Source organism: Cajanus cajan, chromosome 11 (genome assembly GCF_000230855.2).
Source record: "Cajanus cajan strain Asha chromosome 11, NIPB_CcT2T_4, whole genome shotgun sequence".
Classification (NCBI taxonomy): Eukaryota; Viridiplantae; Streptophyta; class Magnoliopsida; order Fabales; family Fabaceae; genus Cajanus; species Cajanus cajan.
In genome coordinates this window covers 5,001,308-5,020,109 of record NC_138527.1, presented here as the reverse complement: position 1 = coordinate 5,020,109, position 18,802 = coordinate 5,001,308, and the positions used below count along the sequence as shown (strand labels likewise).

Sequence of the window (18,802 nt, the reverse complement as noted above, 5' to 3'; positions counted from 1 at the left end):
GTGAATGAGTTTCAACTCAATAGTGCAGCTCATGCCTCAAAAGTGATGAATGTAGAACAAATTGAATCTAATTTAGGTACTTTTATGACACTTTTTTTTAGGAAAAATTAAAATAATGTTATTATAAAATGTTATTTTAATTTATCTTATTTATTCTAGGTGATCATACTATATATTAGGAAAGGACGTGGACATATAATTAATGCTGTAACAACCCACCCTAGGCCGTCACATCAATAACCAACCAAAATAAAATAATATAAAATAAAGAAAATAGAGCAAAAGCCAGCTACGCTAGAGTGTAATTATACAATAACATATAAATTGTTTCCAAAATATATAATATAATCTGCTATGGCAGAGTCATCATCCTTAGTAAAGTTATACAGTAATCCAAAAGATAATATAATTACAATGTCATGAAAACATTAAAATAAGACACCCTAGGTGCTGGTCAAGCTCTAAACCTAGCCACTTCTCAAAGTAGCTATCCAAAAGACTCCTTGTTAACCCAAAGCCTCATACCTGATCTGCTCCCCCACATAGTGAGATCATCACAGTCCAAACCACATGGAAACATGCAAGGGTTAGCACATATAAAACTAATTATAGTACATCATGATAAAATATCATTAAACAAATATTTATCCACAGTATTTATCCAGACCAACAAGTCATTTCCATTCTAAATTTAAACCAATATATTGTATACACGTCCATGCCAATGTATACATATTTTATGATAATAAAATAATCCATAACCAATGTATACAATCCATACCATATGTATACAGATTCCATATCCAAAACAAAGTCACACCACTGTATAATCCATGATGTAACCAACACATCCAAACCAAATGTTGGCCTCAACACCATCCAAACCAAGTGTTGATACGGTGAAACATGTCAGCAACCCATGTCCCACGCCTAACCTCTCATGGAAAATATACAGTTGGATTACGTCGTCACGTAACCCTGGTGGTCATGGCCACTTCATCCATCGGTATGACTCGGCCTGGCCCCCATACCGGTAGCAAATAGAATACTTAAAGGAGTACTTCAGAATCCACCTAACATCTGAAGTGGTTTATTATATAATCTTTGGAAAAGTTCCACATTGGAATCCTCACCATGGGATTCCCAAATTTCATATTTTTTTCCAAAGATTATATCCTGATCTCACCAAGAGATCTAATCCATACCATAACCTTACTCCTTTAAGTCCTATTTACTTTTCCAAACCACATACACATAATATATTCCATAATTAAACATAACCATAACCATGACAATTTGTCAATAATATAACAATAATATAAATAATTAAATATCCAAAATAACCATCAATTAATCCAAATTATATTATGTTAAATGAAAATCTCCACATAAAATAGCATATTAAAATTATACTATTCCTATCATGGTCATACGCACTAGATTAATTTTATAAGCACTACCCTTACTTGTATAAACCTGAACTGAAACTCGGGCAGAACCTCCACCTCTCTCCTTAAACAAGAACCGAAACTCGGGCAGAATCTCCTCTACTGGATTCTTCTTTCTCTCTCTCCTCTTTCCTCTCTCTTTCTCCCTTTCTCTCTCTTCTTTCTCTCTAAAACTTCACTCTTCAAGTTATGAATTTCCTTCAACCCCTAGCCCCTATTTATATAAATTTTCGCCACCTAACCCAGAACGGCCCGTTCCGAAAACGGAACGGCCGTTCTGAACCCTTCAGAACAACGTAAAATTTTCGACTGGAACGGCCCCGGAACGGCCCGTTTCGAAACCCAGCAGAACGGCCCGTTCTCCTTTCGGAACGGCCCGTTCTGCAAGGAGAACGCCCCGTTCTCCAAGCAGAACGGCCCGTTCTGCAAGGGGAACGCCCCGTTCTCCAAGCAGAACGGCCCGTTCTCCTTTGGAGAACGGCCCGTTCCAGTCCTGTTCTGCACAAACCCAGAACACATATTTTTATCTTTTGGAACGGCCCGTTCCGCTTTTGGAACAGCCCGTTCCAAAATCCGAAAATACCCCAAAAACTTTAATAAAATTACGAAAATGTCACCGATAATTACGAAAATGCCATTGATAATTAATAATAATAAAATGGGTATTACAATTCTCTCCAACAACAAAAATTTTCGTCCTCGAAAATTCACTTACTCTAAAAGAGATATGGGTATTGATCCTTCATCCTTTCCTCCAATTCCCAAGTAGCTTCATTAGTAATCTCATCCCAAATAACTTTCACCAAATTGATAGATTTACCTCGCAACTGTTTAACTTTCTTATCTACCACTGAAACTGGCTGTTTCTCAAAAGTTAAATTTTCCTTAACTTGTACTGCCTCTGATTCCAAGACATGACTTGGATCGTGAATATATTTCCTCAGTTGTGAAACATGGAACACATCATGCAGATTAGAAAGGAATGGAGGTAATGCAATCTGATATGCCACTGGTCCAATCCTCTTGAGAATTTGATACGGTCCAATAAACTTAGGATTCAACTTCTTAGCTTTGATAGCTCTTCCCACACCTGTGGTAGGAGTTACTTTCAAAAACACATGTTCTCCTTCTGAAAACTCCAAAGGTTTCCTCCTTTTGTCTGCATAAGACTTTTGCCGACTCTGAGCAGCTCTCATTCTTTCCTGAATTTGTTTCACCTTTTCAGTAGTCTGTAAGATGATCTCTGGCCCCACCATCACTGATTCTCCCTCTTTAAACCAACACAAAGGTGTTCGACATTTCCTCCCATACAGAGCCTCAAACGGTGCCATTCCTATACTTGCATGAAAACTGTTATTATAAGTGAACTCAACCAAAGGCAACATCTCTTCCCAATTCCCTAGATGATCCAAAATACAAGCCCTCAACAAGTCCTCCAAAGATTGGATAGTCCTCTCAGACTGCCCATCAGTTTGTGGGTGATAAGCAGAACTGAGCCTCAACTTAGTCCCTAACGCTTGATGCAAACTTTGCCAAAATCGGGATGTAAAACGAGGATCCCTATCAGAGATGATACTGGAGGGCACACCATGTAATCTAACAATCTCCTTAATATACAATTGAGTTAACTTTTCCAAGGACCACTTTATATTCATTGGAAGGAAATGAGCACACTTAGTTAATCTATCCACGATCACCCAAATAGAATCACAATTCTTAGCAGACCTTGGTAATCCAACAACAAAATCCATGGTTATACTATCCCATTTCCATTCTGGCACTTCCATCATTTGTAACAAACCTCCTGGTTTTTGATGTTCTACTTTAGCTTTTTGACACACAATGCAAGATGTAACATACTCAGCTATCTCCCTCTTCATACCATTCCACCAGAACATTTTCTTCAAATCTTGATACATTTTTGTCATACCTGGATGTACACTCAACTTACTTTTATGACCTTCCTCAAGTATCAACTTCTTCAACTCTTTATCTTGTGGAATACAAATTCTACCCTTGTACCTCAAGATTCCATCCATATCTTGTTCAAATCCTTCAGCTTTCTCAGAACCCAACAACTCTCTAACCTTATTCAATCTCATATCCTGAACTTGTTTTTGTTTCACCATCTCCAAGAAATCACTAGTAATGGTAGTCATACCACAACTAATAAAATCTGGGGCAACCAAAACATTAAGATTCATATCCCTGAATTTCTCTACCAACTCCATCTCTTTAACCATCATGTATGACATATGAAGAGATTTTCTGCTCAAAGCATCTGCCACCACATTTGCTTTACCTGGATGGTACATTAACTGAAAATCATAATCTTTCAAAAACTCAATCCACCTCCTTTGCCTCATATTTAACTCTTTCTGATCAAACAAATATTTCAAACTCTTATGATCACTGAACACATCAAACTTTGCTCCATAGAGATAATGTCTCCAAATCTTCAAAGCAAAAACCACCGCAGCCAACTCTAGATCATGCGTAGGATAATTTCGTTCATGAGTCTTTAACTGCCTAGATGCATAAGCCACAACCTGTCTATCTTGCATAAGAACACATCCTAAACCTTGATGAGATGCATCACAATAAACCTCAAAAGATTTATTAGGATCTGGCAGAATCAACACTGGAGACGAAGTCAGTTTCTCCTTTAACTCTTGAAAACTCCTCTCACACTCCTCCGTCCATACAAAAGGATGATCCTTCCTAGTTAGCTGTGTCAAAGGCATAACTATTTTAGAAAATCCTTCTATGAATCTTCTATAATAGCCAGCCAATCCCACAAAACCTCTAATTTCAGTAACTGATTTTGGACGCTCCCACCTCAAAATCGCTTCCACCTTAGTAGGATCAACTGCAATTCCTCGTGCAGAAATCACATGACCCAAGAACTTAACTTCAGATAACCAAAACTCACATTTTGACAACTTTGCAAATAAATGTTTCTCCTTCAATACCTGCAAAACTACCCTCAAATGTTCTCTATGTTCTTCCATAGATTTAGAATAAACCAGAATATCATCAATGAACACCACCACAAACTTATCCAGAAAGGGTCTGAAAATCCTGTTCATATAATCCATGAAAATAGCTGGAGCATTTGTCACTCCAAAAGGCATGACAACATACTCATAATGGCCATATCGAGTCCTGAAAGCAGTCTTTGGTATGTGATAAATCATAATTTGATATGTATCTTTTCCTTCAATTTAGCTATTTTACATTCCATCTATGGTTAATTATAGGATTTAGATAGATATGTGTGTTGTTGGGCCAAATTGGAAAGTTGGGAATTATTATTCTAAATTCTCGCTGTTTTTGGGCTTATGAACATGTCTCGGTTTTCAGGGCATAACTTGGGCTGTAGGGATCCAAATGGTGCAAACTCGGTGGCCCTGGAAAGCTAAGACAAAGACCTAAATATTTGCAGAAGGCGCTGTCGGCCAATTCGATCATCTAGAAGGTCTAATTCGGTGGAAAACAACTCGGAGCGGAAAAGAATAATGGAATCCAACTCATCCCACCAACTCATCCCACCAACTCTCCCATTTCGTTTTGTCTAAGCTTTTTCCATTATTTTATATTTCTTGTGTGTTATATGAAGGCTATAAATAGGCCTTCACTCTCCCATTGTAAGACATCCCAAAACACCTTCAAATAAGTTACTCTTGGGTGTTCTTCTACCTCCCTTCTCTTTGTTTTCTTTAAGTTTATTTTCTCTCTTGTAGTTGCAATTTATGTTTTATTGTCTTCTCCTTTTGTATGCATTTTAGTTCTGTTCTTTGCCTCCTCCATGGAAGGCTAGGTTGTAGTACTCTTTAACTTGATTTAATGCATTTTCATTTTCCTTGCATTTTCATTTCCATTTCTATTTTAATGGAAGGCTAAAACCTTTGGGTTGGCTTCTTGTTATGGATTGTAATCTCTGTTTGAGGTTGGGTATGTTTGTGTGTCTCTGTTCTACTTTGTTCTCCTTCATTCAACCTCTATATTAGTATGTCCATGCTTAATGGGCTATGCTTAATGACACAGTTGCTTAATCTGTGAAGAGGTTGATGTTGTATACGTTTGCTTAATTCGTGTAGGGAAATCTTGAGTTAATCTTCGCTTAGTTGGTTAACTCGGATGGAACAAGGATTAAGTGGTTAACAGAGCAATCTTATTATGAACCAAGGATAAGAGAGTTACAATCCAAACAAGGAGCCAATCTATTTTACTTATTGTGTTATCTGCATTTTATTGTGTTATAAAATTAAAAATTTGAACAACCAAACCCCCCCCCACTTCGTGTGTTTAAGCCTTTGACAGAGAAAAATGGTCCTTGAGAGACGACCTAGGACAACTTCCTAGTACTACATTTAATTGTTTTTATTTGACCGGATACGACTTCGATCAAATTTGGCGCCGTTGCCGGGGACCATCGGTTTCTGTAAAAGGCTGTGTGTTTATGTGTATTTGTTTTTGTTGTGTTTTGTTGTGTGTTTTGTGTCTTGCGTTTTATGTTGATTAGCTTAGGGTTTAATTTACTAGCTAGTGCTATGAGTAGCTAAGTAGCTTTGGTTGGATTTCTTAATGTGGATAGCAACGTCTCTTTGAGGTTAATGGTATTGTAATATTGTTTTTGAGTTGAATTATGTTCCATAATCTCTAATTAAGTCCTTAATGAATGGTTCTTATATTTTCGCTTAGTTAATTGACGAACCATTAATAATTTCACAAGTCATATAATTGGGTTTTCGCTTAGTTAACAAGATTATGTGAATTGTGATGAGATTTATAATTAGAGAATTGAAGTGGGTTGTGTAAGTGCTTAACTACAACTTACTTTGTTTAATTCTTAATTAATCTTCGCTTAGTTGGTTAATTAGGAGCTCGAATGTGATTTAACTCAGTAACTTGCATCTTTAGATTAATTGAGGATAAGAGGTCAAGCTATCTAGTTAAGGAATCCAACTATTTAGTTTATTGTTTGTTACCGTTTGGTTACCATTTATTCGTTTCTTTCAAAACCCCCCCCACTCTATTTTAATTTCAGTTGCTTGATATGAGTGTCAGTAGTGCTTCAGCCTCAATAATCTATCCTGAAAGCAGTCTTTGGTATGCTCCAGCTATATTCTCATAATGGCCATATCGAGTCCTGAAAGCAGTCTTTGGTATGTCCTCTTCCTTTACCCGAATCTGGTGATACCCAGATCTCAAATCAATCTTGGAGAAAACAGAAGCTCCCCTCAATTGGTCCATCAAATCATCTATCCTTGGCAAAGGATACTTATTCTTGATTGTCAATTTATTTAACTGCCTGTAATCCACACATAACCTCACACCACCATCCTTCTTCTTTACCAATAACACTGGTGCTCCCCACGGAGAGACACTTGGTCTGATCATCTGCTTCTCCAAAAGCTCCTCAACCTGCTTCTTCAATTCAGATAACTCCGCTGGTGCCATTCTATAAGGAGAAATGGACACTGGTCCCGCACCTGGTATAAGATCAATACTAAACTCTAACTCTCGCTTTGGTGGTAATCCCAGAACATCATCCGGAAAAACCTCTGGAAATTCTCTAACAACATCAATACTATTCAACAACTTTTCATTCTCTATACTAATAAAAGATAAGATCATAAACCCAAGAGCTCCATTCTTCAACAACCCATCCACCTGTCTATTAGAAATAAATCTCTCCTGTTCATTAGTAGGAAAGATTAATTTCTTCTCTGAACAATCTATCAAAATCCTATTGGCAGAAAGCCAATCCATCCCTAAAATTACATCCAAATCGGATAGAGGTAAACAAAACAAATTCACTTTATAACAACGCCCTTCCACCTCCACTGGACATCTCAAACAAACCTCAGAAGTCAAAATAGACCCTGAAGCTGGGGTAGAAACAACTAGATCCACACACAAGGAACTCACAACTAAATTTAACCTTGCCACGCATTCATAAGAAATAAAAGAATGTGAAGCACCAGAATCAAATAAAATAGAAATATCATTACCATCAGCTTTGCCCTTTCCTTTTACCAGCTCAGATGTCGTTTCAGCTTCAGCACCTGTTAAAGCAAAGACACGACCTGCTGCAGTAGGCCGATCCACTTTCTGGTTCTCTCTAGCTGGAATATTTTTGACATTGCAATCTTTAGCCATGTGACCCACCTTGCCACATTTAAAACACGTATAGTTCTTTGTAGGACAGTCCTTCATCATATGTGGGCCTCCACAGATATAACATCTAATACTCTGAACATCTCTTGTGGTAGTAGTCCCCATCGGTTTCTTATTAGCATTTCCAATTTGAAACTGAGATGGTCTCTTTTGAGGATGTTTCCCCCTACCAAATCCAGATGATCCCTCTGGACCCTTTGCCATTTTATTTCCTCCTTCAAATCTCTCAACTGTTTTTGCCTTTTCAACTAGAACTGGGAACTCCATAATTTCCATAGGGACAATAGTCTTTTTCAGCTCAAATCTTAGACCCTCACTAAACTTCCTGCATCTCCAGGCTTCAGTGATAGCTTGAGAATAATACCTAGCCAAGTGTTCAAACTTGACCACATACTCTTGTACTGACATATTTCCTTGTTGCAATCTCAAAAATTCAGCTTCCTTAGCATATCTGGCGCTATCTGGAAAATATTTCTCTAGAAATACCTTTTTGAAATTTTTCCAATTTATCACCTCCCCTCTAGCTTCCATCATAGCTTGAGCACCTTTCCACCAGAAACTAGCCTCACCCACCAACATATAAACAGCATAAACTAGCTTCCTCTCCTCGGGGCATTGCATCACCATGAAAATTTTCTCCATCTCCTCAATCCATTGATCAGCAACTTCAGGTCCATTAACACCTGTAAATTGAGGAGGATTCCCTTTTCTGAATTCTAACAAGCCCCTATATTCATCAGGTACTTCAGTCCTAGCTGCTTCAGCTGCAGCCCGGTTGGTCTCCATCTGAGCCAACAAAGTATTCTGTTGTCCAATAGCAGCAGCAATTAACTCCATAGCTTGAGCAATTTGCCGCCCATCCATGCTTGAAGAAGAATTAGAATGATTTCCCCTACCAGCCATCCTAAAAAGGTCAAAGAACTTTATGAGTTTACACGAAACTCATAAGAAATTCCTAATCAAGATTAAGAAACTCATGAGTTACTCATGAAGTTCCTTTCAAAATTCGTTTCCATACAACGGAAACATAACAAGACCATTCCCCACAAACCCTAAAGAGACTCGACCAGCTCTGATACCAAAATTGTAACAACCCACCCTAGGCCGTCACATCAATAACCAACCAAAATAAAATAATATAAAATAAAGAAAATAGAGCAAAAGCCAGCTACGCTAGAGTGTAATTATACAATAACATATAAATTGTTTCCAAAATATATAATATAATCTGCTATGGCAGAGTCATCATCCTTAGTAAAGTTATACAGTAATCCAAAAGATAATATAATTACAATGTCATGAAAACATTAAAATAAGACACCCTAGGTGCTGGTCAAGCTCTAAACCTAGCCACTTCTCAAAGTAGCTATCCAAAAGACTCCTTGTTAACCCAAAGCCTCATACCTGATCTGCTCCCCCACATAGTGAGATCATCACAGTCCAAACCACATGGAAACATGCAAGGGTTAGCACATATAAAACTAATTATAGTACATCATGATAAAATATCATTAAACAAATATTTATCCACAGTATTTATCCAGACCAACAAGTCATTTCCATTCTAAATTTAAACCAATATATTGTATACACGTCCATGCCAATGTATACATATTTTATGATAATAAAATAATCCATAACCAATGTATACAATCCATACCATATGTATACAGATTCCATATCCAAAACAAAGTCACACCACTGTATAATCCATGATGTAACCAACACATCCAAACCAAATGTTGGCCTCAACACCATCCAAACCAAGTGTTGATACGGTGAAACATGTCAGCAACCCATGTCCCACGCCTAACCTCTCATGGAAAATATACAGTTGGATTACGTCGTCACGTAACCCTGGTGGTCATGGCCACTTCATCCATCGGTATGACTCGGCCTGGCCCCCATACCGGTAGCAAATAGAATACTTAAAGGAGTACTTCAGAATCCACCTAACATCTGAAGTGGTTTATTATATAATCTTTGGAAAAGTTCCACATTGGAATCCTCACCATGGGATTCCCAAATTTCATATTTTTTTCCAAAGATTATATCCTGATCTCACCAAGAGATCTAATCCATACCATAACCTTACTCCTTTAAGTCCTATTTACTTTTCCAAACCACATACACATAATATATTCCATAATTAAACATAACCATAACCATGACAATTTGTCAATAATATAACAATAATATAAATAATTAAATATCCAAAATAACCATCAATTAATCCAAATTATATTATGTTAAATGAAAATCTCCACATAAAATAGCATATTAAAATTATACTATTCCTATCATGGTCATACGCACTAGATTAATTTTATAAGCACTACCCTTACTTGTATAAACCTGAACTGAAACTCGGGCAGAACCTCCACCTCTCTCCTTAAACAAGAACCGAAACTCGGGCAGAATCTCCTCTACTGGATTCTTCTTTCTCTCTCTCCTCTTTCCTCTCTCTTTCTCCCTTTCTCTCTCTTCTTTCTCTCTAAAACTTCACTCTTCAAGTTATGAATTTCCTTCAACCCCTAGCCCCTATTTATAGAAATTTTCGCCACCTAACCCAGAACGGCCCGTTCCGAAAACGGAACGGCCGTTCTGAACCCTTCAGAACAACGTAAAATTTTCGACTGGAACGGCCCCGGAACGGCCCGTTTCGAAACCCAGCAGAACGGCCCGTTCTCCTTTCGGAACGGCCCGTTCTGCAAGGAGAACGCCCCGTTCTCCAAGCAGAACGGCCCGTTCTGCAAGGGGAACGCCCCGTTCTCCAAGCAGAACGGCCCGTTCTCCTTTGGAGAACGGCCCGTTCCAGTCCTGTTCTGCACAAACCCAGAACACATATTTTTATCTTTTGGAACGGCCCGTTCCGCTTTTGGAACAGCCCGTTCCAAAATCCGAAAATACCCCAAAAACTTTAATAAAATTACGAAAATGTCACCGATAATTACGAAAATGCCATTGATAATTAATAATAATAAAATGGGTATTACAAATGCAAAATTTAAAAAGAAAAAAGAAAGACTTATGGAAAAAGAAAAAAAAAATATTGACATCTAATTTCCTCCATAGTTTTATAAGATATGTGGAAAACATACAAAATATTTTAAGTTAGAGACAAAATTTTGTATAAATCATAAATATCTTTTACAAGTTAATAGTTCAAGTTAAATAGCTAAAGATGATGTAAATGAAATGTGGAAACATATGAAGGTTAGTATAACTATTACTTTCATTCAACATAATTTTTATTTTTAAATTTGGTTTGATAATATTTTATTTTTGTTTCTCTTATAAAATTCATGTGACATAGGATGCATTAAGTTTATCTAATAAGGTCAAGGAATATGAAATGAAGTAAATTCAATCTCAAAACAAAAATAAGTTTTATCATTTACATCAACTATATCTTAAAAAGAAAGGAAGGCCAAAAAATGTATCTCCTGATAATTGGAATTGGTTAATCATGATAATAAGTGGAGTGATTTAACCTTTTAGGTAAAATTACTTAAATATTATGAGTTCAAATTTTTTTTTATATAATATTATGTTTATAAGATTATAAATAATTTATATTCATATGTAGGAAATGAGTTTGAAAAATAAAGTTAATCGAAGCAAGCAACATATGAAATTAATTACTCGTACAAAATCAATTGTATGAAAGGCATTTGAAATGATAATATTTTATGTAAAATTCTTCATACATTATATCAAATAATTGCCCCTTTTATTTTTATATGGGATAAGATATCAATAAATGTAAGGTTTGCAACCATTCAACACTAAATTTTCTTTTAGTTAATTTAATTAGTAATTTACTTGTATTACTTTCTTATTTTATTTTAATATAAACAAGAATCCAAAGTTGATGAATGGCCAAACACTATGGAAATGTGGAAAACAACATGTATGAGATCTAATGGGACTTGGTGCATTCCAAATGGAGAACAAATTATAGTAAGTAAAAATTTATTTTATAGACTTTATGTTGTTATTAAATATAAAACATTAATTATATATGTTGTGTGTGACATATTATATATAGTTGCAATTTTCTTTATGTGTTGATAGTTAGTAATAATGCTTTTGTGTAATTTTTTTTATATCTACTCGTAAACTAGTATAGTGAAACTTTTAATAATATTATAAAAACTTTTTTATTTTATTTTTATAGGAGGATTTGAAGAATCTAAGTGATACAAATTTAGATTTAGAAGTGCAAAAATTGACTGATATTACTAAAAAAACAAGAGAAGACCAATATTCAACTATAAATTGAATTACAACCCCAAAGAAAACTAATTGATGCTCAACAATAACAAATGAAGAAAAATGTTGAGAATGAAGTGCAACATCAAATTGTTAACTTATCGGGAGAAATGTGATGTTTTGGATTTAAAATGTTGGTATTGTGTTTTAATTTTTGTTATTAAACATATAAAAGTTCAATTATATTTAGTAATTTAGTGTGTTAACATATGTCCAATACTCACACATTTAATCTAATAAGTATTTCTATGCTTTAGTTTGTTATTGTACATGAACTGCGTTATATATATATATATATATATATATATATATATATATATATATATATATATATATATATATATATATGTATGTATATATATATAATATTTTATCAAGTAATTAGTGACTATTTTTTAGATGTCAAAAATAAAGTATTTACTATGATAAAAATATGGTCATTAGTAATCATACATAATAATGATAAAATTATGTTGTCACAAGTATACCAGACTATATAGCGACAATTTAATAATCACTACTAAAAGTTAATAATAATAATAAAGTATATATATATATATATATATATATATATATATATATATAATTTAGTACGTGTACAATAATGAATTAAAACACAAAAATACTAATTAGAGTAAATGTATGAGTATTGGACATAAGTTAAAACACTAAATAACTAAATATAAATGAACTATTAAATGTTTAAGAACAAAAATTAAAATACAATACCAACATTTTAAATCCAAAACATCATATTAAACTATTACAAAATTACTAACATTTCATAATTTTTAAATTAAATTGACTTCTCCTAAAATGAGGTAAAAAGATAGCATTTTCATGAATTTTCAATCCTACAAATAAATATAAGAAAAAAAATGATAAATATGTAGAAAAATAAAATAATTGGTGTTTTTTAAAATTTTAATCATACATAAGTTATTATAAAATATTAATTAATAAAAGATTTCAAATAAAAAAACTTACATTTTTAACTTGAGCACTAAAGTCGCTAAAAAGTCTATAGCATCACATGTCTCCCAACAAGTTAGCAATTTGACACTTCACTTCATTCTCAACATTTTGCTTCATTTGTGTTTGTTGAACATCAATCAATTTTCTTTGAGACTGTAATTTAATTTGTAATTAAATATTCGTCTCCTCTTGATGAGGTCCTACTTGAAGAAACCTCAAGGAATGCTCTTCAATTCTTCTCGGATCCTTGGAAGGAATGCAAGGACTAGAAGCTCCAAGAAGAACAAGTGTAGCCAAGCCTTGACCAAGCTATCTCGGATAGAAAATGATGAAGGAACCTAACTCTACAAAAAGAGGAACTCAAGTAGGGTAGAGTGAGGTTCAAGGAGACTTTCGGAGAGGAGAGTTTAAAATGAAGAATTCTCATTCAATTATTCCAAAAGTGTTTACAAACTCGGCCAAGGAGAGATTTATAGGGAAAAATTAGGTCAAGGGTGCACGTTGGGTTAACCTAGAGTTAAGTAAAACCATGGTATGGTTTACTTAACTCTAGGCGCCAAAATTTGAATTCAAAAATTCAAATTTTGGTGCCAACCGGTCACCTCCTCCATGTGCACTCATTTGGATGTGATTTAGTATCCATTTGAGTTGCATTTCGGTCACACCATGTGCATGTGTGCACATGGCTGAAATACACTCCAAATGCCATACTAATTACATGCAAATGAAGATGTACATGTTAACCTAAATTAACCCTAAATCCAAATGACCATGAAATGAAATTCCTAGTCTAAGTGACCGAAATACAAGGCCCAAAATACAATACAAGCCCTAAGGCCAAACCTACACTACTCCTACTCTACTTGGGCTTGAGTCAAAGCCCAACTGAAAAGTGTGGGGCTTTTCTTGAGCATGGGCCCACTATTCTTGAATCCTCTTTGCCATAGCCCTAGTAGTTGGGCCCTTGGCCCATGGGCCTCCTCCATCATCCCCTCCCTCTTAAAGAGGATTTGTTCTCAAATCCAGAGCTTCCTCCTCTTGGTTAGCAAGTCCTGTAAAAACAGATAAATCAGAGACATTGAAACTAGGACTAACCCCATATTCAGAGGGGAGATCTAAGACATAGGCATTATTGTTTATTTTTCTGAGAATTTGAAAGGGTCCATCTCCTCTAGGACTAAGTTTTGACTTTCTTTTGGAAGGAAACCTATCATTCCTAAGGTGTAGCCAAACCCAGTCACCTTCATTGAAGACAACTTCCTTTCTACCCTTGTTATTGTATTTTGCATATTTTTCTGTTTGGGATTGAATATGATTCCTAACCCTCACATGCAAGTTTTTGACAAATTCAGCCCTAGATGTACCTTCTTTATGGATAAAAGAAGTAACATCGGGAAGGGGTAATAAATCCAAAGGAGTTAGAGGATTGAAACCATAGACAATCTCAAAAGGAGACATGTTGGTGGTTTTATGGACCACCCTATTGTAGGCAAACTCCACATGAGGGAGATAGTCATCCCATGACTTTTTGTTGCCTTTGAGGATTGCCCTCAACATAGTCCCAAGAGACCTATTAACTACCTCATTTTGCCCATCCGTTTGGGGGTGACATGTCATAGAAAATAGAAGTTTAGTTCCTAGCCTTGCCCATAAAGTTTTCCAAAAATGGCTAAGGAACTTAACATCTCTATCTGAGACTATAGTTTTAGGTAACCCATGAAGTCTCACTATTTCTTGAAAGAATAACTTAGCCACACTGCTTGCATCATCCACTTTGTGGCATGGAATAAAGTGTGCCATTTTAGTAAAACGGTCCACTACCACAAAGATGGAATCCTTTCCTCTTTGGGTCCTAGGCAAACCAAGGATAAAATCCATGGAAATGTCTACCCAAGGAGCATTGGATATTGGCAATGGGGTGTATAGTCCATGAGGTTTTGTGGTAGATTTAGCTTGTAGACAAGCTATGCAACTACTACAAAATCTTTGAACGTCTCTTTTCATATGAGGCCAAAAGAATTTCTCTTTCAAAAGTGAAAGAGTCTTCTCAATCCCAAAATGCCCCATGAGCCCACCCTCATGGCTCTCCTTTACCAAGAGTTTCCTAATAGATCCTTGGGGAATACAAAGCTTATTTTATTTAAAAAGAAACCTCTCGGAAATATAGTAACCTTGATAAGGCTTTTGAATACATAAAGAATAAAAGTTAGCAAAATCAAGGTATTTTTCATACAATTTCTTTATGTCATCAAACCCTAGTATTTGAGAACCTAGGATGTTTAATAACACATGTCTTCTTGATAAAGCATCAGCTACTACATTTGTAGAACCTTTCTTATATTTGATGACATAAGGAAATTGCTCAAGGTACTCCACCCATTTTGCATGCCTCTTATTTAATTTATGTTAACCCTTCAAGTATTTAAGTGATTCATGATCACTATGAATGACAAATTCCTTGGTCACAAGATAATGTTCCCAAGTTTGAAGGGCTCGAACTAAAGCATACAACTCCTTGTCATAGGTAGGGTAGTTCAAGGCATCCCCATGAAGTTTTTCACTGAAATAGGCTATGGGATGGCCACCTTGTAACAACACAGCTCTTATGCCAAGACTTGAAGCATCACATTCTAGCTCAAAGGTTTTGCTAAAATCAGGGAGAGCTAGAACAGGTGCTTGAGTGAATTTTTGCTTAAGCTCTTGAAATGCTAAATTATATTTTTCTTGCCACAAAAAGACCACATCCTTCTTCACCAACTCATTGAGAGGTGAGGCTAATGTAGAGAAGTTAGGAACAAATCTTCTATAAAAGCTTGCTAATCCATGGAAGCTCCTAACTTCACTAACATTAGTAGGAATAGGCCACTCTTGAATGGCTTTGATTTTCTCGGGGTCCACATGAACCCCTTTTTTACTCACCACAAACCCTAGGAATATAACATTATCCACACAAAAAGTGCACTTGTCTACATTGGCAAACAAGTGATTGTCTCTAAGAACAAGTAGGACTTGTCTTAGGTGGTCCACATGATCACTTAGACTTTGGCTATAGATTAAGATGTCATCAAAATAAACAACTACAAATCTACCAATGCAATCCCTAAGGGCATGATTCATTAGCCTCATGAATGTGCTAGGTGCATTAGTAAGCCCAAATGGCATTACTAACCATTCATATAATCCAAACTTAGTCTTAAAAGCAGTCTCTCACTCATCACCTTCCTTGAATCTAATTTGGTGATATCCACTTTTAAGATCTATTTTGGAAAATATGGATGACCCATGCAACTCATCAAGCATGTCATCAAGCGTAGGAATTGGGTGCCTATATTTTATGGTAATGTTGTTGATGGCCCTACAGTCACAACACATCTTCCATTTTCCATCTTTTTTTGGCACCAAAATAACAGGTACAACACAAGGGCTTAGACTCTTTTGAATCCAACCCTTATCCAATAACTCTTGTACTTGCTTCTCTATCTCTTTGGTTTCTTGAGGATTTGTCTTATAGGCTAGTTTATTGGGAAGACTAGCCCTAGGCACAAGATCTATTTGATGCTCTATTCCCCTAAAAGGTGGAAGTCCCATAGGGCCTTCACTAGGAAATACATCATCAAAATCTTTTAAAAGATTTTTAACTTCAAGAGGTAGAGAAGTTTCCAAAGAACTTGTGGCAGTGCATGTGAGTGTTCCTCTACACATGATGATATAAGAAGATGGTTCAAGTAAGAGAGATGTTTTTTGTAAATTTTTTGTTTCAAATGTCTCTCCTTGAACTATCTCTAGAGAGGGAACACTAGACTCTCTAGAATCCTCTTGATTGCTAGTTTTTAGAAGTTTTTTTTTCTTTTTTTTGATTTTCTTTGCCTTTCTCTTGCTCATGTTTGGTCTTCATTTGTACTTGATCTTCCATCACTTGTGAAGGTGATAGAGGATGAAGCACAAACTTCTTACCCTTATGAGTGAAAGTTATTTTATTAGTTAGGCCATCATGGTGTGTTTGCTTATCAAATTGCCATGGCCTACCCAACAAAATATGACAAGCTTCCATGGGAACTACATCACATTTGACTTTATCTTGATAGTTCCCAATGGAAAACTCTACTTCCACTTGTTGGTTAACCACCATATCCCCATCTTCATTAAGCCAATGAAGTTGATAAGGTTTGGGATGGGGTGTGGTAGTTAATCCCAACTTCTCAACCATCCTAGTGCTACAACAATTGCACCAAGATCCACTATCCACAATTAGAGAACAAGCTTTGTTGGATATATTACATCTTGTGTGAAAAATATTCTCTCTTTGGGATTGTGTATCACTAGGTTGGTTATTAAGGACCTTTCTCATCATAAGAAGTTCCCCATTGTAAGGGTAAGTGGCCTCACATGACTCTCCCTCACTTGCTTCTTCTTCATCCTCACTTGAAGATGAAGAAGTAGTAGCTTCATCTTGGCTACTATAAATGTCTTGGCCCCTTAGTATCATGACCTTTTTGTTAGGGCATTGAGAAGCAATGTAGCCTCTCCCAAGACACTTAAAGCATTTTATGTCACTAGATTTGGTGCTAGTGTGTGAAGTGTTTTTCTTTTCTTTTTCTTCTTTTGTTTTATCCTTGTCTAGATTTTTGGAGGAATCAAAAGTATTTTTCTTTTCAAAAGTTTTTCCCTCCCTCTTGTAGTCATTCTTTGAATAAGAAGATGAGTATGAGCTTGTTTTGAAATTCTTTCTCAAATTTTGTTGTTCAACCTTGATACAAATTTGAACCAAGTCATTCAAATATCTATAAGGTAAAAGCTCAACCTTATCTCTTATTTCAAAAGTTAAACCACTCAAAAATCTAGCAATGGTAATATCTTCTTCCTCTCTAATGCCAGCCCTCATCAAATACAACTCCATGGTTTGTCTATATTCCTCAACAGTGATGTTCCTTTGATGGAGTCTTTGGAGCTTGTTGATAAGCTCCCTAGTGTAGTATGAGGGAATGTGTCTCCTTCTCAAAGCACTCCTTAACTCATTCCAATATTGTATTGGAGGGTCATTATGGAGGCGCCTATCCCTAACAAGGGATGTCCATCAATACATGGCGTGGCCTTGGAAGCTCAAGGTGGCTAGAGATACTTTTCTTTCTTCACTCACTTGATGACAAGTGAAGATTTGTTCAACCTTCATTTCCCAATCAAGATACCCCTCCACATCATCTTTGCCATGAAAATAAGGGAGATCTACCCTAGATTCCCTAGTTTTAGGGGTCCTATGAACTCTCCTAGGAGGTTGTTGATAATGATCACCTAAGGCTAGGCTATCATCATGCATGAATTCTCCTATGGTTGAACTATGAGCTTGAGAGCTATGTTTATTTCGGTGTCTATTGTGCAATTTTTCCTCTTTTGCCTTTAATAGACAAATTTCCTCTTCCAAAAGAACAAGTTGAGCCTCCCTTTCAAGTTTTTCTTTAAGTCTATGGTTAGCCTCTTGCTCTTTCCAAATTTTGAGTGATCTTAATTCATGTGCTACCTTTGAAATGTCATTGTAGTCACTTGAATTAATATCACTATGAGGATTAGAAAATGCTTCCATTATAGGTGAAAGATTTTGTTTAATGAAAGACTTTTTAAAAGCAATTTTTAAAGGTTAAGACTAAGTACTTGGAGGACTAAGTATACAAATTGAACTTTGGAGGGAGGTGAGCTACTAAGAGTCATTTAATAACCAAGCCTCTTCAAGTAAAAATTACTAATCCCCCTTGTAGTTAATCCTCACCAAAAATCTTTTCAATGAAAATATTTTTTTTTTGTGATTTGTAATATGGTGAATAACTAGACGAATTAGGAACTAAACAATTTAAATTTGCAAGAGAAAATAAACTACCTACACGGATTCCTAAGGTGAAAGCTTGAGAGGTACCAAAGACCAATCAAGG

At 35.7% G+C, this 18,802-nt stretch overlaps 1 protein-coding gene across 1 annotated transcript; it reads right to left on the bottom strand.

Moving 5' to 3' along the window:
* Window positions 1-6,514: 6,514 nt before the first annotated feature.
* On the bottom strand, window positions 6,515-11,078 carry LOC145953304 (uncharacterized). Its single transcript, XM_083067247.1, has 3 exons — window positions 9,987-11,078; window positions 7,383-9,040; window positions 6,515-6,571 (listed from the first exon to the last, which is right to left on the bottom strand). The coding sequence occupies exons 2-3, from the start codon at window positions 8,532-8,534 to the stop codon at window positions 6,515-6,517; spliced, it is 1,209 nt and encodes a 402-aa protein (XP_082923373.1). The 5' UTR covers window positions 8,535-9,040; window positions 9,987-11,078.
* Window positions 11,079-18,802: the final 7,724 nt, after the last annotated feature.

Bases quoted from the DNA above. Each gene is read 5' to 3' on its own strand.
- LOC145953304 (XM_083067247.1), bottom strand. From the start codon at position 8,534: ATGGCTGGTAGGGGAAATCATTCTAATTCTTCTTCAAGCATGGATGGG. The intron at 6,572-7,382 runs GTGAGTTCCTTG...ATGAGAATATAG, and splicing joins TGGCAAGGTTAAATTTAGTT to CTGGAGCATACCAAAGACTG.